The sequence below is a fragment of the Acomys russatus genome, chromosome 28 (assembly GCF_903995435.1).
Source record: "Acomys russatus chromosome 28, mAcoRus1.1, whole genome shotgun sequence".
Classification (NCBI taxonomy): Eukaryota; Metazoa; Chordata; class Mammalia; order Rodentia; family Muridae; genus Acomys; species Acomys russatus.
In genome coordinates, this window is record NC_067164.1 from 4,245,455 (window position 1) to 4,263,426 (window position 17,972).

General features: G+C 41.6%; 1 protein-coding gene across 3 annotated transcripts in view; it reads right to left on the bottom strand.

Moving 5' to 3' along the window:
- Positions 1 to 17,972, bottom strand: part of Clock (clock circadian regulator) — an 86,181-nt gene that overhangs the window by 43,279 nt on the left and 24,930 nt on the right. For all 3 annotated transcript variants that reach the window (XM_051170510.1, XM_051170509.1, XM_051170508.1), the window contains exons 3-4: positions 12,554 to 12,638; positions 82 to 171 (exon numbers count right to left, since the gene is read on the bottom strand). Coding sequence is in view for 2 of the 3 variants with exons in the window: in XM_051170509.1 (XP_051026466.1) it covers positions 82 to 128 (47 nt within the window). In the remaining variant the exon portion in view is untranslated. The remainder of the gene's footprint in view (positions 1 to 81; positions 172 to 12,553; positions 12,639 to 17,972) is intronic.

The following is a 17,972-nucleotide window of genomic DNA, read 5'->3' on the forward strand; positions in this document are numbered from 1 at the left end:
TATGAAATTATGTCACTGTATTAAACTACTCACTTGGAATTACATTAACCATTACTCTAAAAGTGAATTTTAAGAACATACCTGTCAACAATTGAGCTCATTTTACTACAGCTTATGGTAAACAACATAACACATTATGTTTTCGTCTTGTGGTAGACATTTGTACTTCTCCTTGGGAGAAATGAAAAAAGAAAGAGTTATTAGTTTTCTAAAACACTTCTACAAAGTTATCTTGAGAATATTACAGGTTATTCTGAAGACTTCAAATGAAGCTGGTACATTATTTTCAAGCAAATATCCTTGGATGGCAAATATTTTGGGCCTTTTCCCTCTAAAAGTAATATAGAAAAACTCATTCATGTATTTCTATAGAGTAATACAATGTCATTTTTAATATTCAGCATATACTTTGCTATATAACTATAAGCTGGGCCACATTAACACAATCTAATAAATATTGATAAGAGTCTATTTTCTGCTAAACAACATGGTAGTCCAAAGCTCAGATGAAAAGGCAAAAATCTGATTTTCTTGATACATACCACTTACCAAATTTAAATCAAGCAAACAATTTAAATAATTCTATAACCCCTAAGGAAATATATGGGCACTGACTCTGACATGAACTCTGTGCCCCCTATTTGACCACTTCCCCTTGGTGGGGAGGCCTCGTGGCACTCAGAGGAAAGAGAAGCAGGCTGTCTGGATGAGACCTGATAGGTTATGATCATATGGTGGGGGAGGAGGTCACCTTTTGTCACAGGCCTAGGGGAGGGGAATAGGGTGAAAGAGAGAGGGAGGGGGAACAGGAAGATACAAGTGAGGGGATAACAATCAGGATGTAATCCGAATAATAAAACTTAATAAAAAATAAAAATAAAATTTAAAATTAAATTAAATTTTAAAAAAGAAAGAAACAGAAGCAATCATCAAGTGTCCCAACCAAAATAAGCCCAGGGCCAAATGGTTTTAGTGAAGAATTCTACCAGACTTTCAAAGAAGAGCTAATACCAATACTCTTTAAATTATTCCACAAAATAGAGATAGGGGAACACTGCCAAAATCATTTTATGAGGCCACAGTCACCCTGACACCTAAACCACACAAAGACTCAACCAAGAAAGAGATTTGCCCACCAGTCTCCTTTATTAACATTGATGCAAATATACTCAATAAAATGCTCATAAACCAAATCCAAGAACACATCAAAAACATAATCCACCATGATCAAATAGGCTTCATCCCAGGGATGCAGGGATAGCTCAACATGCAAAAAAATCCATCAATATAATCCACCATATAAACAAACTGAAAGAAAAATACATGATCATCTCATTAGATGCTAAAAATGCCTTTGATGAAATCCAACATCCCTTTAAAAGTCCTATCAGGGACATGGATATCAGGACCAGGGATATAAGGCCTATACCTAAACACAATAAAGGCAATCTACAGGAAGCCGATAGCCAACATCAAATTAAACAGAGAGAAACTTAAAACAATTTCACTAACATCAGGGACAAAACAAGGCTGCTTACTCTCCCTGTGTCTATTCAATACAGTACCTGAAGTTCTAGCTAGAGCAATAAGACAATTAAAGGAGATCAAGGGAATACAAAGTGAAAAGAAAGAAGGCAAAGTGTTGCTAATTGCAGAAAATAATATACATATGTGACACCAAAAATTCTACCAGGGAACTCCTACAGCTGATAAACACCTTCAGAAAAGTGGCTAGATACAAACTTAACTCAAAAAATCAATAGCCTTCCTATATACAAATGATATATGGGCTGAGAAAGAAATTAGGGAAACAACACCCTTCACAATAGCCACAAATAATATAAAAGGTCTCAGTGTAACTCTAACCAAGCAAATGAAAAATCTGTATGAAAAGAAATCCAAGTCTTTGAAGAAAGAAGTTGAAGAAGATACCAAAAGATGGAAAGACCACCCATGTTCATGGATTGGTAGGATTAATATAGTAATAATAGCCATCCTATAAAAGTAATCTACAGGTTCAATGTAATTCCCATCAAAATTCCAACACAGTTCTTTACATACTTTAGAAAAACAACTCTCAACTTCATACAGAAAACCAAACAACCCAGAATAGCTGAAACAATCCTGTACTGTAAAAGAGCTTCTCAAGGTATCACCATCCCTGATTTCAAGCTACACTACAGAGTAATAGTAATAAAAAAAAAATGCACAGAATTGGCATAAGAAACAGACAGATTGATCAATAGAAATAAGCTAAAGATTCAGAAGTAAATCCATACAGCTATGGACACCTGTTGACAAAGAATCCAAAACCATACAATAAAAAAAAAGAAAAGAAAGAAAAGAAAGAAAGCATTTTCAATCAACAGTGCTGGGCTAACTGGATGTCCGTATGCAGAAGAACACAAATAGGCCCGTGTCTATCACCCTGCACAAAATCCACGTCCAAAGACCTCAACATAACACCAAATATACTCAATCTAATAGACGAGAAAGTGGGGAATAGACTTGAACACATTGACACAGGAGACAACTTCCTGAACAGAATAACAACAGCTCAGGCACTGACATCAATATATAACAAATAGGACCCCATGAAACTGAAAAGCTTCTGTGTGGCAAAAGGCACTGTCCATAGAAAAAAAATGGCAGTCTACAGATTGGGAAAAGATCTTCATCAACCCTACATCTGACACAGAGCTGATAACCAAAATATATAAAGAACTTAAGAAACTAGACACCAACAGACTAAATAACCCAACTAAAAAAATGGGGCACAGAAGGGGAAATAAAATAGATATCTGAAGAAGATGGAGGGAGGGATGTGGGTGGGAGGGGGGTGGGGAGGGGAACAGAGATGTGGAGTAGATCAGGTGTGGGGAAGGGGGAAAGAGGGAGGGGAAGGACTAGGAGAGAAGATAGAAATCAGTGAGGGGGCCATCTCTGGAATGGGGGAGGCTCCAGGGAGGCTATGGCAGGTGACCCTAGCAGCAGGGGCTATGGAGCGTGAAGCTGCCACCTCCTGTACTCAGGTGAAACTTCCAGTGGAGGGAGGAGGACTCCATTTCACCCATAAAACCTTAAACCCAAAATGTGTCCTGCCTACAACTATGAACTCTTAACACCCGTCAGAGTGGCTAAGATCACAACTTAAGTGACAGTACATGTTGGCAAGGATGTGGAGAAAAGGGAACACTCCTCCATTGCTGGTAGGAGTGCAAACTTGTACAACCACTTTGGAAATCAATTTGGCGGTTTCTTAGAAACTTGGGAATAGTTTTAGCCCAAGATTCAGTTATACAGTTCCTGGGCATATCCCCAAAAGAGGCTCCACCATATAACAAGGACATTTGCTCAGTTTTGTTCATAGCAGCTTCACTCGTGTAATAGCCAGAACTCGGAAACAACCTAGATATCGCTTGACTGAAGAAAGGATAAAGAGAACGTGGTACATTTATATGGTGGACTATTACTCAGCTATTAAAAACAATAACATCATAAAGATTATCCTGAGTGAGATGACCCGGAGCCAGAAAGATAAGCATGGTATGTTCTAATTTATAAATGGATATTAGCCATGAAACACAGGATAACCATGCTATAATACACAGACCCAAAGAAGCTAAGTAACAAGGAGGCCCAAGGGAGCACACTTGAATCTCTCCGAGATGGGAAATATAACAGACATCAGGAGGTGGAGGGAGGGAGGAAACTGGATAGGGGAGGAGGTGGGAGGGGGAACAGGATGGACCAAGGGGCAGGGGTAGTAGGGAGAGAGAAAACTGGAATGGAGGGGCAGTCTCCAGGATAAGCTAGAAACCTAGGATGATGGAAACCCCCAGGAATCTATGAGAGCGACCCTAGCTAAGACTCCTAGCAATGAGGGCTATGGAATCTGAAATGGCCATCTCCTGTTACCAGGAAAGACATCCAAGGGAAAGACTGGGACACCAACCCAGGCACAAAGCCTTACACCCACAATTTCTCCTGCCAACAATACATTCAGGGTAAAGATGAAGCAGAAACTGAGGGGGTGTCCAACCAACGACTGGCCTGGCTTGAGACCTATGCCATGAAAGACAGCCCATCCCTGACCCTACTGATATTCTGCTATACTTACAGACAGGCACCTAGCATAACAGTCATCTGAGAGGCTTCACCCAGCAACTGATGGAAACACATGCACAGACTCACAGCCAAACATTAGGCAGAGCTTAGGGAACTCTATGGAAGACAGGGAGGAAGGACTGAAGGAGCCAGAGGGGTCCAGGACACCACAAGAAAACACACAGAACTGACGAACCATGGGGTCCACACAGATTGAACCACCAAACAGAAAGCACGCATGGAACAGACCTAGGCCCCCTGCACATGTGGGACTCCTGACGTGTGGCGCAGGAGCTGTACCTGACTCTTGCCTGCCTCGGGATCCCTTTCCCCTAGCTGAGCTGCCTGGCTAACCACAACAGGAGAAGCAGCACCTAGTCCTCCCACAGCTTAATATACCAAGGTGGGTTAATATCCAGGCTTCCTCTTTTCTGAGGAGAAATGGAGACCATGAGAAGGTGGGAGGTGAAATGAGAGGGAGGGACTTGGAAGAGAAGGGGGATGTAAAATAAATTAATTAATTAAAAAGAAAGAAAGTCTGTAACGAACAAGGAGACAGATATCTGAAAAACTATAAACTATACAATGAAGGCTATACTGTGCAGTGGCATCATCTAGAACAGAAAAAATCAAGTGTGTCTGTGAGAGTTACAAGGGGGAAGCCTGAAGCAAGGAGTCTTGAAACAGAAGAAGATGACTGAAATCATGGTGCAGAGGCAGGAAGCACCCTCCCCATCAGAGGAGGGCCGCTCTCCTGGCTGACTCAGGGCCCACACTTGCCTAAGAATGCTCACTGATCTATGACTATGAGGTCTGAGCAGCAATGTGCTAGATAACACAGAGACAGAGGCTGAGAGGATTCTAAGCAGCAGAGGAACAGTAACTGCACAGGCCATGAAATAGAGCAACACTCCATCTGAGAAAATCAAGGGCTTATTTTCTTCATAGGCATGTTATAGTTTAGGGTTTTAATTTTTAGCACATAAAGGGACCACAGGAATGTCAAAGAGAAGGCAAATCAAGCAGAGAAAATAAATGTCATAAAATGTTTCATACCATTTCTACACTTAAGTAATTAAAATGTACTGCTTTCTGAGTCATAAGCCTAAAATTCCTTCACAAAGCAATTTTACCAAGCTATGAGTTAAATACTGAATAACAAATGACCTTATTTATAAACAACCTAAGTTTTGAGGTTTAAGAAGTTTTATATTGTTTCCTATATTTAGAATTTAGAAAATAATATACATTAACATGCAACTCTATTGCTAAAAGTATTTTATCAGGAGATTCTAAGAAACTCTATCACTATTTTCATATGTACCTTCCTAAGAGCAGGAGAAACTAGCCCTTGAAAATGACACTGCATTGCCTATGTACTTAGGCTAACAAAATGGGTCTTGGGATTAAGAATTCTTATGAGATAATGACAAAAACAATATCATGACAGACCACCGTGACTAAGTGCCTGGGTTAATATCGTAACAGGGAACACACAGTTCCATAACCTTCAAGTTTACCTAACTCAACCTTTTAGATGAGGAGAAAGAGCAATGGTGATACAGATGTTGGTTCTATCACTAGAGTAAAAACAGTGGGAAAGGTACCAGGGCCTAAAGCTGTGCCTTACGTGTCACCATCATGCTTAACTGTCCAAAAGAAGAACGGATAAACAAAGGGTGGGGGATAAATCTATCTAGGAAGACACCGCTGACGATGTGTAAAATGAATGACTCAAAGTGGCTCAGGACTGACTATTAAGCTATTTTCTACCATCAACAATAATTTTCAAAAAAAAATTGCTGCTTAGCTCATGACTCCACTCAGAGCCATGCATGCAACTTATGACTACACTTGGCCACAGGGCAGCTCGAGACCTTTATTCCTCTTTTCCAGCCGATTGGTAGATTTTTGGAAGAAAAAGGTGTAGGTCTAAATTTCTCCAGGGCAAAACTTTTCAAGAGTGTCAAACTAACAATATGGTAATAGAGACACACACAAAATACCCAATAACACAGGTTTTCAATCCAAAATGATAAGCTGTGTCCCACTTGCTCATCAGAAAGGCTCCATTTTAGACATTACACCTTGTCCCTCTCCAAGCTCAAGAGAAATTCTAAGTATATACCCTACTCATATGGAATAAAGTTTATTTATTTTTATAAAGTATTAATATTAATAGGCCAGAGTGATAGGCAGTGTGCCTTTAAAGGGATCAGCTGCAATTACTTAAAGGCACAGCTCACCAGTTCACCAAAATGCGAAAGGATCAAGGTAAGCTAGGAATTAAATGTTCCTTTACATAAGCCACTTGAACTCCAAGTCACAGACTTAGCAGGTGAGCCTATATCACATTACTATGCTATGATGACAGGGTAGTGAGGCACAAGCACTGGTGTGTAAACACTACTCTAAAACCAGCATTAAATGCAAACTTACCAGAGAATGGGCAGACAGTATTAAACCAAGAAATTCTATGAACAGTTTAGATATGGCAAGAACAGAAGTAGCTCTTCTTCAACTTCAGCACACATCCTTCACATAAGAAGGATTCCGTGTTAAAATCAATTGTGCAGTGTGTTATTAATGGCATCATACTACTGTCTTTTTAAATCCTAATTGCTGTCGCCCATCACGGGCTTTCTTTTCCAACTGCTGATCAATACATTGGCACAGCTCATCAATTAGTACTTCTTGGCTTTAAAAGACCAATAAAATAAAATAAAACCCACTTCTCTTGGCCCACCAAACCTTCTCTAGCTACTGCCAAGTTTTCCTTCTTTCCCCAGGAAAACTACAATATCCTTACTGCCACTCTTTTATTTTAAGGTTTAGTTTTCCGCATGTAAGAGCACGTATGAAGTTTACAGTCAAATGGTTTGAGGAACCTTACCATAAATCAGAGCCCTTCATGCTCTGACTCACTGCCCACTCCCAGTAACAAACTCTGCTACTGTGAACATTTTTGGTTACTTTTGATTCTTTTGTTTTCAGATACAGTGCCTAGATAGTTATAATTTACTATGTATTTATTAATGTATTTAAATTAGCCTTTTTGGATCTCAAAAAACATCTAGATTTTTAGGCATATTTTAGTTAACTCTACTAAGAGAATGTCATTGTTTTGGGGGAGCAGGGGGATTTTTAAAAATAGCTTTTTAAAAATTTATTTAAATAATTTATTCAGATTACATCTCAATTGTCATCCCCTCACTTGTATCTTCTTGTTCCCTCCTCCCTCCCTCTTTCACCCTATTCCCCTCCCCTAGGCCTGTGACAGAAGGGGACCTCCTCCCCCACCATATGACCACAACCTATCAGGTCTCATCCAGACAGCCTGCCTCCCCTTCCCCTGAGAGCCACCAGGCCTCCCCACCAAAGGGAAGTGGTCAAATAGGGGGCACCAGAGTTCATGTTAGAGTCAGTCTCTGCTCTCCACACAACTGTGGAGAGTGCATCGTCCATTTCTAGGTTCACTGCATCCATTGTCCTTGGCTGGTGCAGTAGTTTGGGCAGATCCCCCTCCCCCACCCAGATCTGCCAGCATTGATGGTCTTCAAGCAGGGGGATTTTTAAACCTTCAATTAATTCATTCATTTTTATGTGCATGGGCCTTCTGCCTTGTATGTTTGTGCACCACGTAAGTTAAGTGCCCACAAGGCCAAAGAGAGCACAAAATCTCTTGGGACTGGGGTTACAGGTCAAGCCATCAGCCAATGCTGAGTACTGAATCTGGATTCTCTGGAAGAGCAGCCAATGATCTAACTTGCTTTCCTGGCTGTTTTTTTTTGTTTGCTTGTTTTTGTTTTTTGTTTTTTGTTTTTTTTTTTGTTACTTAAACGGGAGCTACAGTTATCTAGGAAGAAGGAACCATAATTGAGAAAATGCTACTATTAGATTGGTCTGTATGTAAGTGTATGGGTGTACTTTCTTAATTAATGTGGAATGGCCCAGCCGATGCCACCCGTGGGCAGGCAGCCCTGGAGTGTGTAAGAAAGCAGTCAGAGGAAGCCATGAGGAGCAAACCAGTAAGCAGCATCCCTCCACAGCCTCTGCATCAGCTCCTGCCCTCAGGCTCCTGTCTTGATTTCCCTCAGTGAGTGGCTTAAGAGTTCTATGCTGAAATAAATCCTTTCCTGTCCAAGTTGCTTTTGGTCATGTTTTTAATCACAGCAATACATACCCAAGGCAATTGCTAAGCAATCTTTCCAACCCTGAGGATGTGTTTTCTTTTTCTTTTTTACATTATAAACACTCACCCCTCCCAACTTTCCAATACTAAAATTCTAAGTTTTTATAACTGTAAATGCAATTCAAAGTTAAGCCTCAGCCTTTTATCATATTACATTTGACTTCCCAGAGCTAGTAGCTATGGCAGTTTGAAAAAGAATGTCTGCCACAAGCACACGTGTTTGAATATTTGGTCCCCAGTTAGTACAAACATTTGAGAAGATGAGGAGGTGTGGCCTTGGAGGAGGGTGTGTCATAGGAGTCAAGATTTGTGTCTTAAAGAGCTTCCTGCCATGCCCAGTGTGCTGTCTCCTGCTGTGGTTTGAGATATGAGCTCTCAGGTATTCTTGCAGCCATTATGGACTCCAATTCTCCTGAATTATAAACCCAGTAAAACACTGTAACAAGTTACCTTGGTCACGTGTTTTACCACAGCATGAGAAAAGCAACTGATAGCTGTTCTTTTCTCTGTAGTTAACCTAGTTTTGTACATACTTTGTACATACTACAAACTCATAAATATCTAAATGTACCTTCTGTACCTTCTTATACACGACACATCCTACCACTTTCCAGTGATCTCCCCTAGAACCCTCTAATCTTTTCCCATGATGCCTATTTGTTATTTACACCCGCAAACAGTACTGTCATCTTGGGACTGGGTTCACGACCACCTGATGATTCCCTAGGTCCCTAGTTAAGCTGCATATCTTGGGTATTTTGTCAGGGTGACTAAAAGCTGACTAACATATCATGACTTCATCGTTTTTATTTACTTGATTTTTGCTTGCCAAAAGAGAATTATCAAAAGTTCAGCACCTCTTATTATTAATCCTTTGTATGTGACTGACTTCTTTCACCATGGCAGCAATCTCTCTGTTCTAAAACTTAATGGTAATGTATCCTATTTTCCATTTATTTTTCTAGCTGTATCAGTCATTCTGGAGGCTATAATGTATGCTCTCTCATTCAAGCAAGGTTTCTTAAATCATTCACTATTTATTGTTTTCCTCCTTTGTTTCCCTGACTAAAAATTTTATTATCTGAATATGGAGGATACTAGACAGTTTTATCTAATTTTTACTTTTCTCTCTACTTTCAACACATTACTTTTATTTTCAACCCTTCCATTTAGCTCTTACTTATTTTATACTTGCTAAAGAACAGTAAGACGTGAATATCAGGAGCAATTGCAGAAGTCTTTGCCACTTTCTGGGGGGTTCTTTTCCCCACCCTTTATCCCCATCAGCTCACCCCTAACACTAGACAGCAGAGAAGCAAGCATAGCGGGGAGAAAGCACTTAGGAAAATCCCTGAATCTAATTTCTTTCCTTTTGTTCTTTGACCACAGCTACTTGCAAACTGCAACCAATCTCCCTAAACAACCAGCAACCACCTACCTCTCTTCTAGGGGCCCTAGCATTTATAGGGCCCCAAATCATAGCTGCTGCAGAAAATCTGAAGCAGCCCCGTATCCCCATACCTGGGATTAAAACAAAACCATATTCTTGTATTTCTGTGTTTCTAAGATTGTCACTACAGTTTCAGAGTCAGAAAAAAAATCTCTTCAGTATATTTGCAACAAATTACTGTTTTAGTACCACCATCACTTTCATTTCCAGATATAAAAAGTTGGCCTCAATTCATGACAATTTCAGAGGCTCTCTGATGACAGAAGTTTCTCAGACCTCCCACTGCTAGCTTAAGAAACTTACTAGACTTTCTTCTGCTTTTCAAGGTGCAAAAGTTTGTTGCTATTATTTTTTCTCCTATTCTTTCTGTCTCCTTTTCTCCTTTCTGTCCTTGTGAAGAAGTTATATTATTTGCAAAACTTATTTTTTATTTAGCTGTGACTGGTTAATCTTGGTCAACCTTCCTAATACTGTAACACTTTAATACAGTCCCTTACATGTGATGATCCCCACCCATAAAATTATTTCAATACTACCCTTAATTGTAATTTTGCTTCTGTTATGAATCATTATGTAAATATCTGATATGGAGGATGGTCTTAGGCGACCCCTGTAATTGGCTGAGAGCATCTGACCTAAAAGATTAATGACACAAACCTTTGGAGTACCTACAGGGTAGTGCCAGAGTCACATGTATCCTAAGGGCTCTGACATAATGAACAGATTAGTCCTTTGCTGGACACATATATTAAGGTATTATTGGAAGATGGTAAAAGTTAGACAGTGAGGCCTAGTGACAGAAGCAGGTCACTGGTAGCCAGATCCTAGGCTGTGTCTTGTCCTGGCTTCTTCCTGTATCTTGTTCCTTCCTCTGCTTCCTGTTCCTGCTAATGATCAACCTCACAATGAGCCCAGAAACCCAAAAGCAAATAACCATGGTCTACTAAAACCAGAATCCAAAATGGTCGTCGAGAAGTCTGTCTTTAGGAAGCTTGTGTGAGGCACTCCATCAGTCACGAGGGAGCTAATACACTGGCTATAGGGGATTTCAGGAATGAGACCCAGCCACGGTGTTTGCCCTCTGAGCCTAAGTGTCCTCCTCCTCTCTCATCACTCTTAAGTTTGCACTCATAAACTCCACTAAGACTGCTCATTTCTAACCACGAATACTGCCCTGCTATGCAAGGCCTGCTTTCCTGATTCTCTAGATGATTCCTTGGTGCATGTGATGTACGTGACCACTTCTGTACTGATGTAATGGTCTCCTTTCTTGACAACATATTCCAGCTTATCTACTCATTTTAGTGACCACTGCTTCTCCTATAATAAATCTTAGTCTGTACTAGGGATGAATACATGTCCTAGGTAAATGACTACAAACTTTTAAGCACTTCTTTAAGCCAACAACTCCTAAATCTATTGTCTTAGTCCAGATTTCCAACTGCAGAGCCTTAAATACAGACTGCCTTATCACATGGCCCAGGCTAGCCTCAAGTTTTGGATCCTCCATCTCTGCCTCCCCAAAAGGCATCTGGACCATAATACCCTTTTCACATATCCATAGTCTGTATGGGGTATGTAGTATATGTATGTTAGACATACACACATGTACGTACAGGTATGTGCATGTGTGTAAACCAGAGATTGACAATCGATGTCTTCTTCTATTTTTCTCCATCTATCTTTTTGAAACAGAAGCCCTGACTGCACCTGAAGCTCACCAATTTAGCTAATCAGGCCAGGGAGTTCTGGGGACCCATCTGCCTCTGCCCCTTAGTGCTGGGATTATAGGCTCACAATGCCACAATCTCTTTTTCTTGCAGGAGCTAGGGATGTGAACTCAGGCTGGTCCTTATGTTTACAATAGCAAGCACTGCCCAGTGAGCCATCTCTCCAGCCACTGTATTCTACAGGTTTTCAAGGTATCCAAAATACAATACAGTTTAATCAGAGCACCTGACTTTCTTCTAGCCATCTGTTTTACTCTGCGTTTTCTTTTGCAAGCTGATCTTCATGAATGCTGTGTACTGCACAGGACACACTCCAGCCACTTTATACTCTGCTCTTCAAAGTTCCCAGTCATTTCTGTGTCAGCGCAGCTTCTTTTCTCTTTCAGAGGCACACATGGCTTAGGGCCATCAGAGGCACACATGGCTCAGGGCCATCAGAGGCACACATGGCTTAGGGCCATCAGAGGCACACATGGCTTAGGGCCATCAGAGGCACACATGGCTCAGGGCCATCAGAGGCACACATGGCTTAGGGCCATCAGAGGCACACATGGCTTAGGGCCATCAGAGGCACACATGGCTTAGGGCCATCAGAGGCACACATGCTTAGGGCCATCAGAGGCACACATGGCTTAGGGCCATCAGAGGCACACATGGCTTAGGGCCATCAGAGGCACACATGGCTTAGGGCCATCAGAGGCATACATGGCTTAGGGCCAGTCATTTCACTTCAACAAATGACTTTTTCAGCACGGCCTTCTCCAATCACTTTAGGAAAGCCATCATTGATCTCTGGTATCTATTTTAATTCTCTTGGCAATACTGACACTTGGTTTATTGCTTGCCTTCCTTGAAAATGTAATCTTCATGAGACAGGGATCATCGTGCAGTCATTTATTGAAGTAATGCATAAACTATAACTTCCGAATGGCAAATGTTCTGAGTTGGGATTAACATAGAAGAAAACTTTTTAAGTAATGCTTTCTTCAAATAAGTATGCCAATTTCTAAGTTCTTTTACATATTTTTTCTCTGGGAAAAATCAGTTCAATGGAGCATTATGGGATGCCTTTACCTTTTTCACCTTTTAGATCTTTAGAACGGAATCTCCAAAAGCCACGGGTTCAAGGCCTTCCTCTGTAGAACTGACCATCGGAACTCTGTTTAAACAAAGCAGAAATGTTAAATTTATCCAACTTACATACAATTATCATGAAAACATTTTAATAAATTCTTAAACATAGTAAAATTTAGAACTTTGTTACAAAAATGTACAATAAAATTTAAATTCTAAAAAAAAGTTTTAAAACTACAAACGAGGTCAGAGACCTAGGAGAAAACCAAATACTACTGTTCTACAATAGGAATGTGGCCATAAAATGATTACTAGTAGCATTCTGCTATGCTCACTGATCAGCGTTTGCTTAGTCATCATCACAGAAGCTTCCCCTACAGTAGATGAGAACAAATACAGAGACCCACAGGTGGGCAATGTGAAGAGACAGACCTTGGAACACTCAGTCCTAAGTGTAATGTCTCCATGAATCCGGGGGAGAGGAGGTACAAAGAGTGTAAGGACCAAAGGGGATAAAGAGCACCAAGGAAACAAAGCCTTTCAAACGCAGGCCTGATGCACAGACGACCTCATAGAGACTGTGGTAGCACACACAGGGCCTGTACAAGTCTGAACCAGGTGGGGTCCCAGAGATGAGAGGAAAAGTGGAAACAAGCCTCACCAATCCCAGAAGCTATGTCCAATCAAAAACCACTTGCAAATGAAAAAAAAAAAAAAAATCAGTTCTATCCAGTGGAGTCCGGGTATATAAGCCACTCTTTAAGGGTAGGCCCAAAGCCCAGCGGAGGATGGCCAACAGAGAATGACCTCATGGCAGTTTGAAGGTTCTCTGTCTCGTAAGGTTTAATAAGATATATATTTTTTAAACTAAGAGTCTTTTGAAAATATATTATGGCTTCTAGTTTTGGTGTTTTTAAGAGATTCTTATCTGCATCTTCGTGTGTATTTGTGTTTTTTCTTTGGCTATTTATCTTCTGTTTGTTTTATCTTTTTTTTTTTTAATCTTTCTTTACTCTTAATTTATTATTATTGTTTAGATGCCTGTTTGCAAAAGGGTGTGGATTCTGACGGGAAGGAAGGCGGGGGGGATCCTGGTGGAGCTGGAGGGGGGGATCCTGGTGGAGCTGAGGGGGGGATCCTGGTGGAGCTGAGGGGGGAACCCTGGTGGAGCTGAGGGGGGATCCTGGTGGAGCTGAGGGGGGGTCCTGGTGGAGCTGAGGGGGGGGATCCTGGTAGAGCTGAGGGGGCATCCTGGTGGAGCTGAGGGGGGGACCCTGGTGGAGCTGACGGGGGACCCTGGTGGAGCTGGGAGGGACCCTGGTGGAGCTGAGGGGGGGACCCTGGTGGAGCTGAGGGGGGGACCCTGGTGGAGCTGAGGGGGGATCCTGGTAGAGCTGAGGGGGGATCCTGGTAGAGCTGAGGGGGGGACCCTGGTGGAGCTGAGGGGGGGATCCTGGTGGAGCTGAAGGGGGGGATCCTGGTGGAGCTGAGGGGGGATCCTGGTGGAGCTGAGGGGGAAATCCTGGTGGAGCTGAGGGGGAAATCCTGGTAGAGCTGAGGGGGGGGATCCTGGTGGAGCTGGGGGGGGATCCTGGTGGAGCTGGGTGGGGGATCCTGGTGGAGCTGAGGGGGGGATCCTGGTGGAGCTGAGGGGGGATCCTGGTGGAGCTGAGGGGGAAATCCTGGTGGAGCTGAGGGGGGGGGATCCTGGTGGAGCTGAGGGGAGGTCCTGGTGAAGCTGAGGGGGGATCCTGGTGGAGCTGAGGGGGGGGATCCTGGTGGAGCTGAGGGGGGATCCTGGTGGAGCTGAGGGACAGGAATCAGAATCAGAATGTATTAGATGAAAAAAAATATTTTTTTTTGTTTTTGAGTTTTTTTATTTTTTGAAAAATCTATTTTTAATAAAAGGAGAAAAAAGAACACAGAAAACATAAACAAGATAAATCACTTTTAATTCTCTATGGAAACTGAACTACAAGTATTTTTAAAAACGATAGAAGTATTCTAATGAACATGCAATGTAAATGTAAGGGATGACATCAGTAACATAAAGTAGAAGAGTAAATGGCTCGAGTTTCTGCATGCAATTCAAGTTTTCAGCTTAAAGAGATGGTTACATTTTATGCAATACCCATTGCAACAACAAATATTTCTACAGATGCACAGAAAACAGTAAAAGCACAATAATGTAAAAAGAAAATAAATGCAGAGGAACCCAGCAAGGAAAGAGGAAGATGAGCGCTAGTGAGCTGGAAAGCAGGAAGTTATAGCAATGTAAAGGATTACGTCCTCAAGTGAAATAAGTAAGATCCAACCCTACAGCATCTGTAAGACTCACTTGACACTTAGAAGTACACAGGCTAGAAGTGAAAGGGCAGAGCGAGAGACCTTCCTCATAGGTCAGGGAGCAAACAAGGAAGGCGCTCATGTAACCATACTTAAACTACACAATAGACTTTAAGTAAAAAAGTGTCATGAGGTGAGGACACACACACACACACACACACACCCCATGTCACTCAAAAGCTACAATTACAAATATATACTCGCACCAACAAAGCATCCAGATCTAACAAGCAGAGTAAAGGGAGGTAAAACAATGGACAATGAAACAAAAATAAAAGCAGACTTGCATTACAGACCAAACATATATAACAATATTTCATGCAACAGCCACAGAATGTACACTCTTCTCAAGTGCGCTGAGAAAATCTGTAGAACAGGTCATATGTTAGATCATAAAACAAGCTTTCACAAGTCTAAGTCTGAAGTATGCTTTCTCACCACAATAGAATAAAAACAGATTCACAAACATGCAGACTTAACAGCACACTATTACAAAGCCAGAGGGCTGAAGACTAAATCAAGAAGGAACTACCTAACATTCTGAGGCACAAAACCCATCAACATGCATGGACACAGCCGTTACAGAGCAGCACTGAAGCCATGCATGGACACAGCCGTTACAGAGCAGCACTGAAGCCATGCATGGACACAGCCGTTACAGAGCAGCACTGAAGCCATGCATGGACACAGCCGTTACAGAGCAGCACTGAAGCCATGCATGGACACAGCCGTTACAGAGCAGCACTGAAGCCATGCATGGACACAGCCGTTACAGAGCAGCACTGAAGCCATGCATGGACACAGCCGTTACAGAGCAGCACTGAAGCCATGCATAAACACAGCCGTTACAGAGCAGCACTGAAGCCATGCATAAACACAGCCGTTACAGAGCAGCACTGAAGCCATGCATGACACAGCCGTTACAGAGCAGCACTGAAGCCATGCATAAACACAGCCGTTACAGAGCAGCACTGAAGCCATGCATGGACACAGCCGTTACAGAGCAGCACTGAAGCCATGCATGGACACAGCCGTTACAGAGCAGCACTGAAGCCATGCATAAACACAGCCGTTACAGAGCAGCACTGAAGCCATGCATAAACACAGCCGTTACAGAGCAGCACTGAAGCCATGCATGGACACAGCCGTTACAGAGCAGCACTGAAGTGCCCTCAGTGAAACTACACACCCAGGCGCAGCCCTGTGACAAGCACTCGCCTCGATACACTCACAGCCTTGGGTCCAACATCAAACTCTGAAAAATGAAAAGTAAGAAACCTCAAAGAACTAGAAAGAAAAGCAACCAAGTGCACAGTCTGCAGAGGGAAGGGAATAAAGAACAGCATAAGACCCAAACCATACAAACAGACAGAATACGCCTTCAATTTTATAATGTAGATTCAGAGAAATCAAATGAGAACTAGACAATCCAACTGAAGTCACAGAAACAGGACTGTACGACATTATAATGACAGATGAGACAAACAAAAACTGCATAAACTCCCACAAATGCACAACCTGTCAAGACTTAAACATGAGTAAAATCTGAATAGATAAATATACTGACCCAATAATCAAACACTTCTCACAAAGAAAAGCAAAGAACCAAACTGGTTTCATTGATTCTATCAAACCTTGAAGAGTGAACGTCTTTTCTCCTCAAACTCTTCCAAAGAACTTAAAGAGAATGTTACAAAGTGAGCCTACAAAGCTAGTATGATCCTAACAAAAATCTACAGGGAAACAGTAAGGAAAACTAAGGAGTCTAATATGGCTGTGCCATGATGGCTAACCCTGACGGTCAACTTGAGGGGATGCAGACTCACCTAGGAGGTAAGTCTGGGTATCCCTGGAAGGAATCTTGAGATCTGGTTGACTGCCAAGACCTACCCTGGTGTGAGCAGCACCACTCCCTGGGCTGGGGTACAGGACTGCACACAAAGAAGAAAGGTAGGTGAGCAAAAGTGCGTTCCTCCCCTCTCCCCGCTGCCTGTGCATGCGGTGCGACCAGCTGCCTCAAGCTCCAGATGACTGGTGTGCTTCCTCACTAAGCACTGTATTAAGATACAACCACAGCCAGGAATTTGCTCGTCTTAAAGGAAAACTGAAAAACACAATAAAATAAATTTTAAAAAAGGAAAACTATGGTTCAGTGGGTACAGTACTTGCCTATCAAGCATGAAGCCCTGGTTTAATGACACGCCAAGTAATCCAGGCACGATAATGCAAGTCTGTAATCCTAGCACTCAGGAAGTGAAGGCAGGAGGATTCCAAGTTCAAAAGTCATCCTCCCTCAGCTATATAGCACTTTCAAGGTTAGCCTGGGCTGTAACAGACTCTGACTTTTAAAAGTGTGTGTGTGTGTGCGTGTGTGTGCGCGCGCACACGTGTGCATGTGTGGGTGTGCGCGTGTGCGTGCATGTGTGCGTGCATAGCTTGAGACACATAAATAGTTTGAAAATATACAGATCTTTTGATCCACTAAAATCATTTTTGGAAATAAGCAAACAGAGGCATCCTAAGTTTTATAACCATTGCAATACTACTTAAAGTAAAACTAGAAAAAAATTTATGTCCAATTATATTTATATTGGCATCAAAATATAAAAGCAAAGTTACAGCACTGATGGCTTCTGGGATAGTTTATAAATATGATTTTCACATTTTCTCCAGTACATTCTAAAATTTCCTCCATAAACATGTATTCTTCTTATAATCAGAAAACTGAAGTTTCTTTTTATCCTTTTATAAATCAGGTGTCTAATACTACACGTAAGAAGGAAGATAAAAATAAATATTATTTATTCCAAAAAACAAAAACAAGCAAAAATTAGTTTTCTATCTGCCATTCACATTGTTTAAAGGGGGAGACAGTTTTTTAACTTAATTTAATTATTGCTAATTATCAAAGAACTCAAAAACTTAAGTTAAAGACCAAAACTATAAACTTCCTATAATAATTTATAGATTAAAGCTGTAATTTTTTCTAACAGCCTACTGATTCACTGGCCTACTTTAGAATTCAGTTTGTTAAATTTAGTACCACAATCCTTGCTTATTTGTACAAACGTAG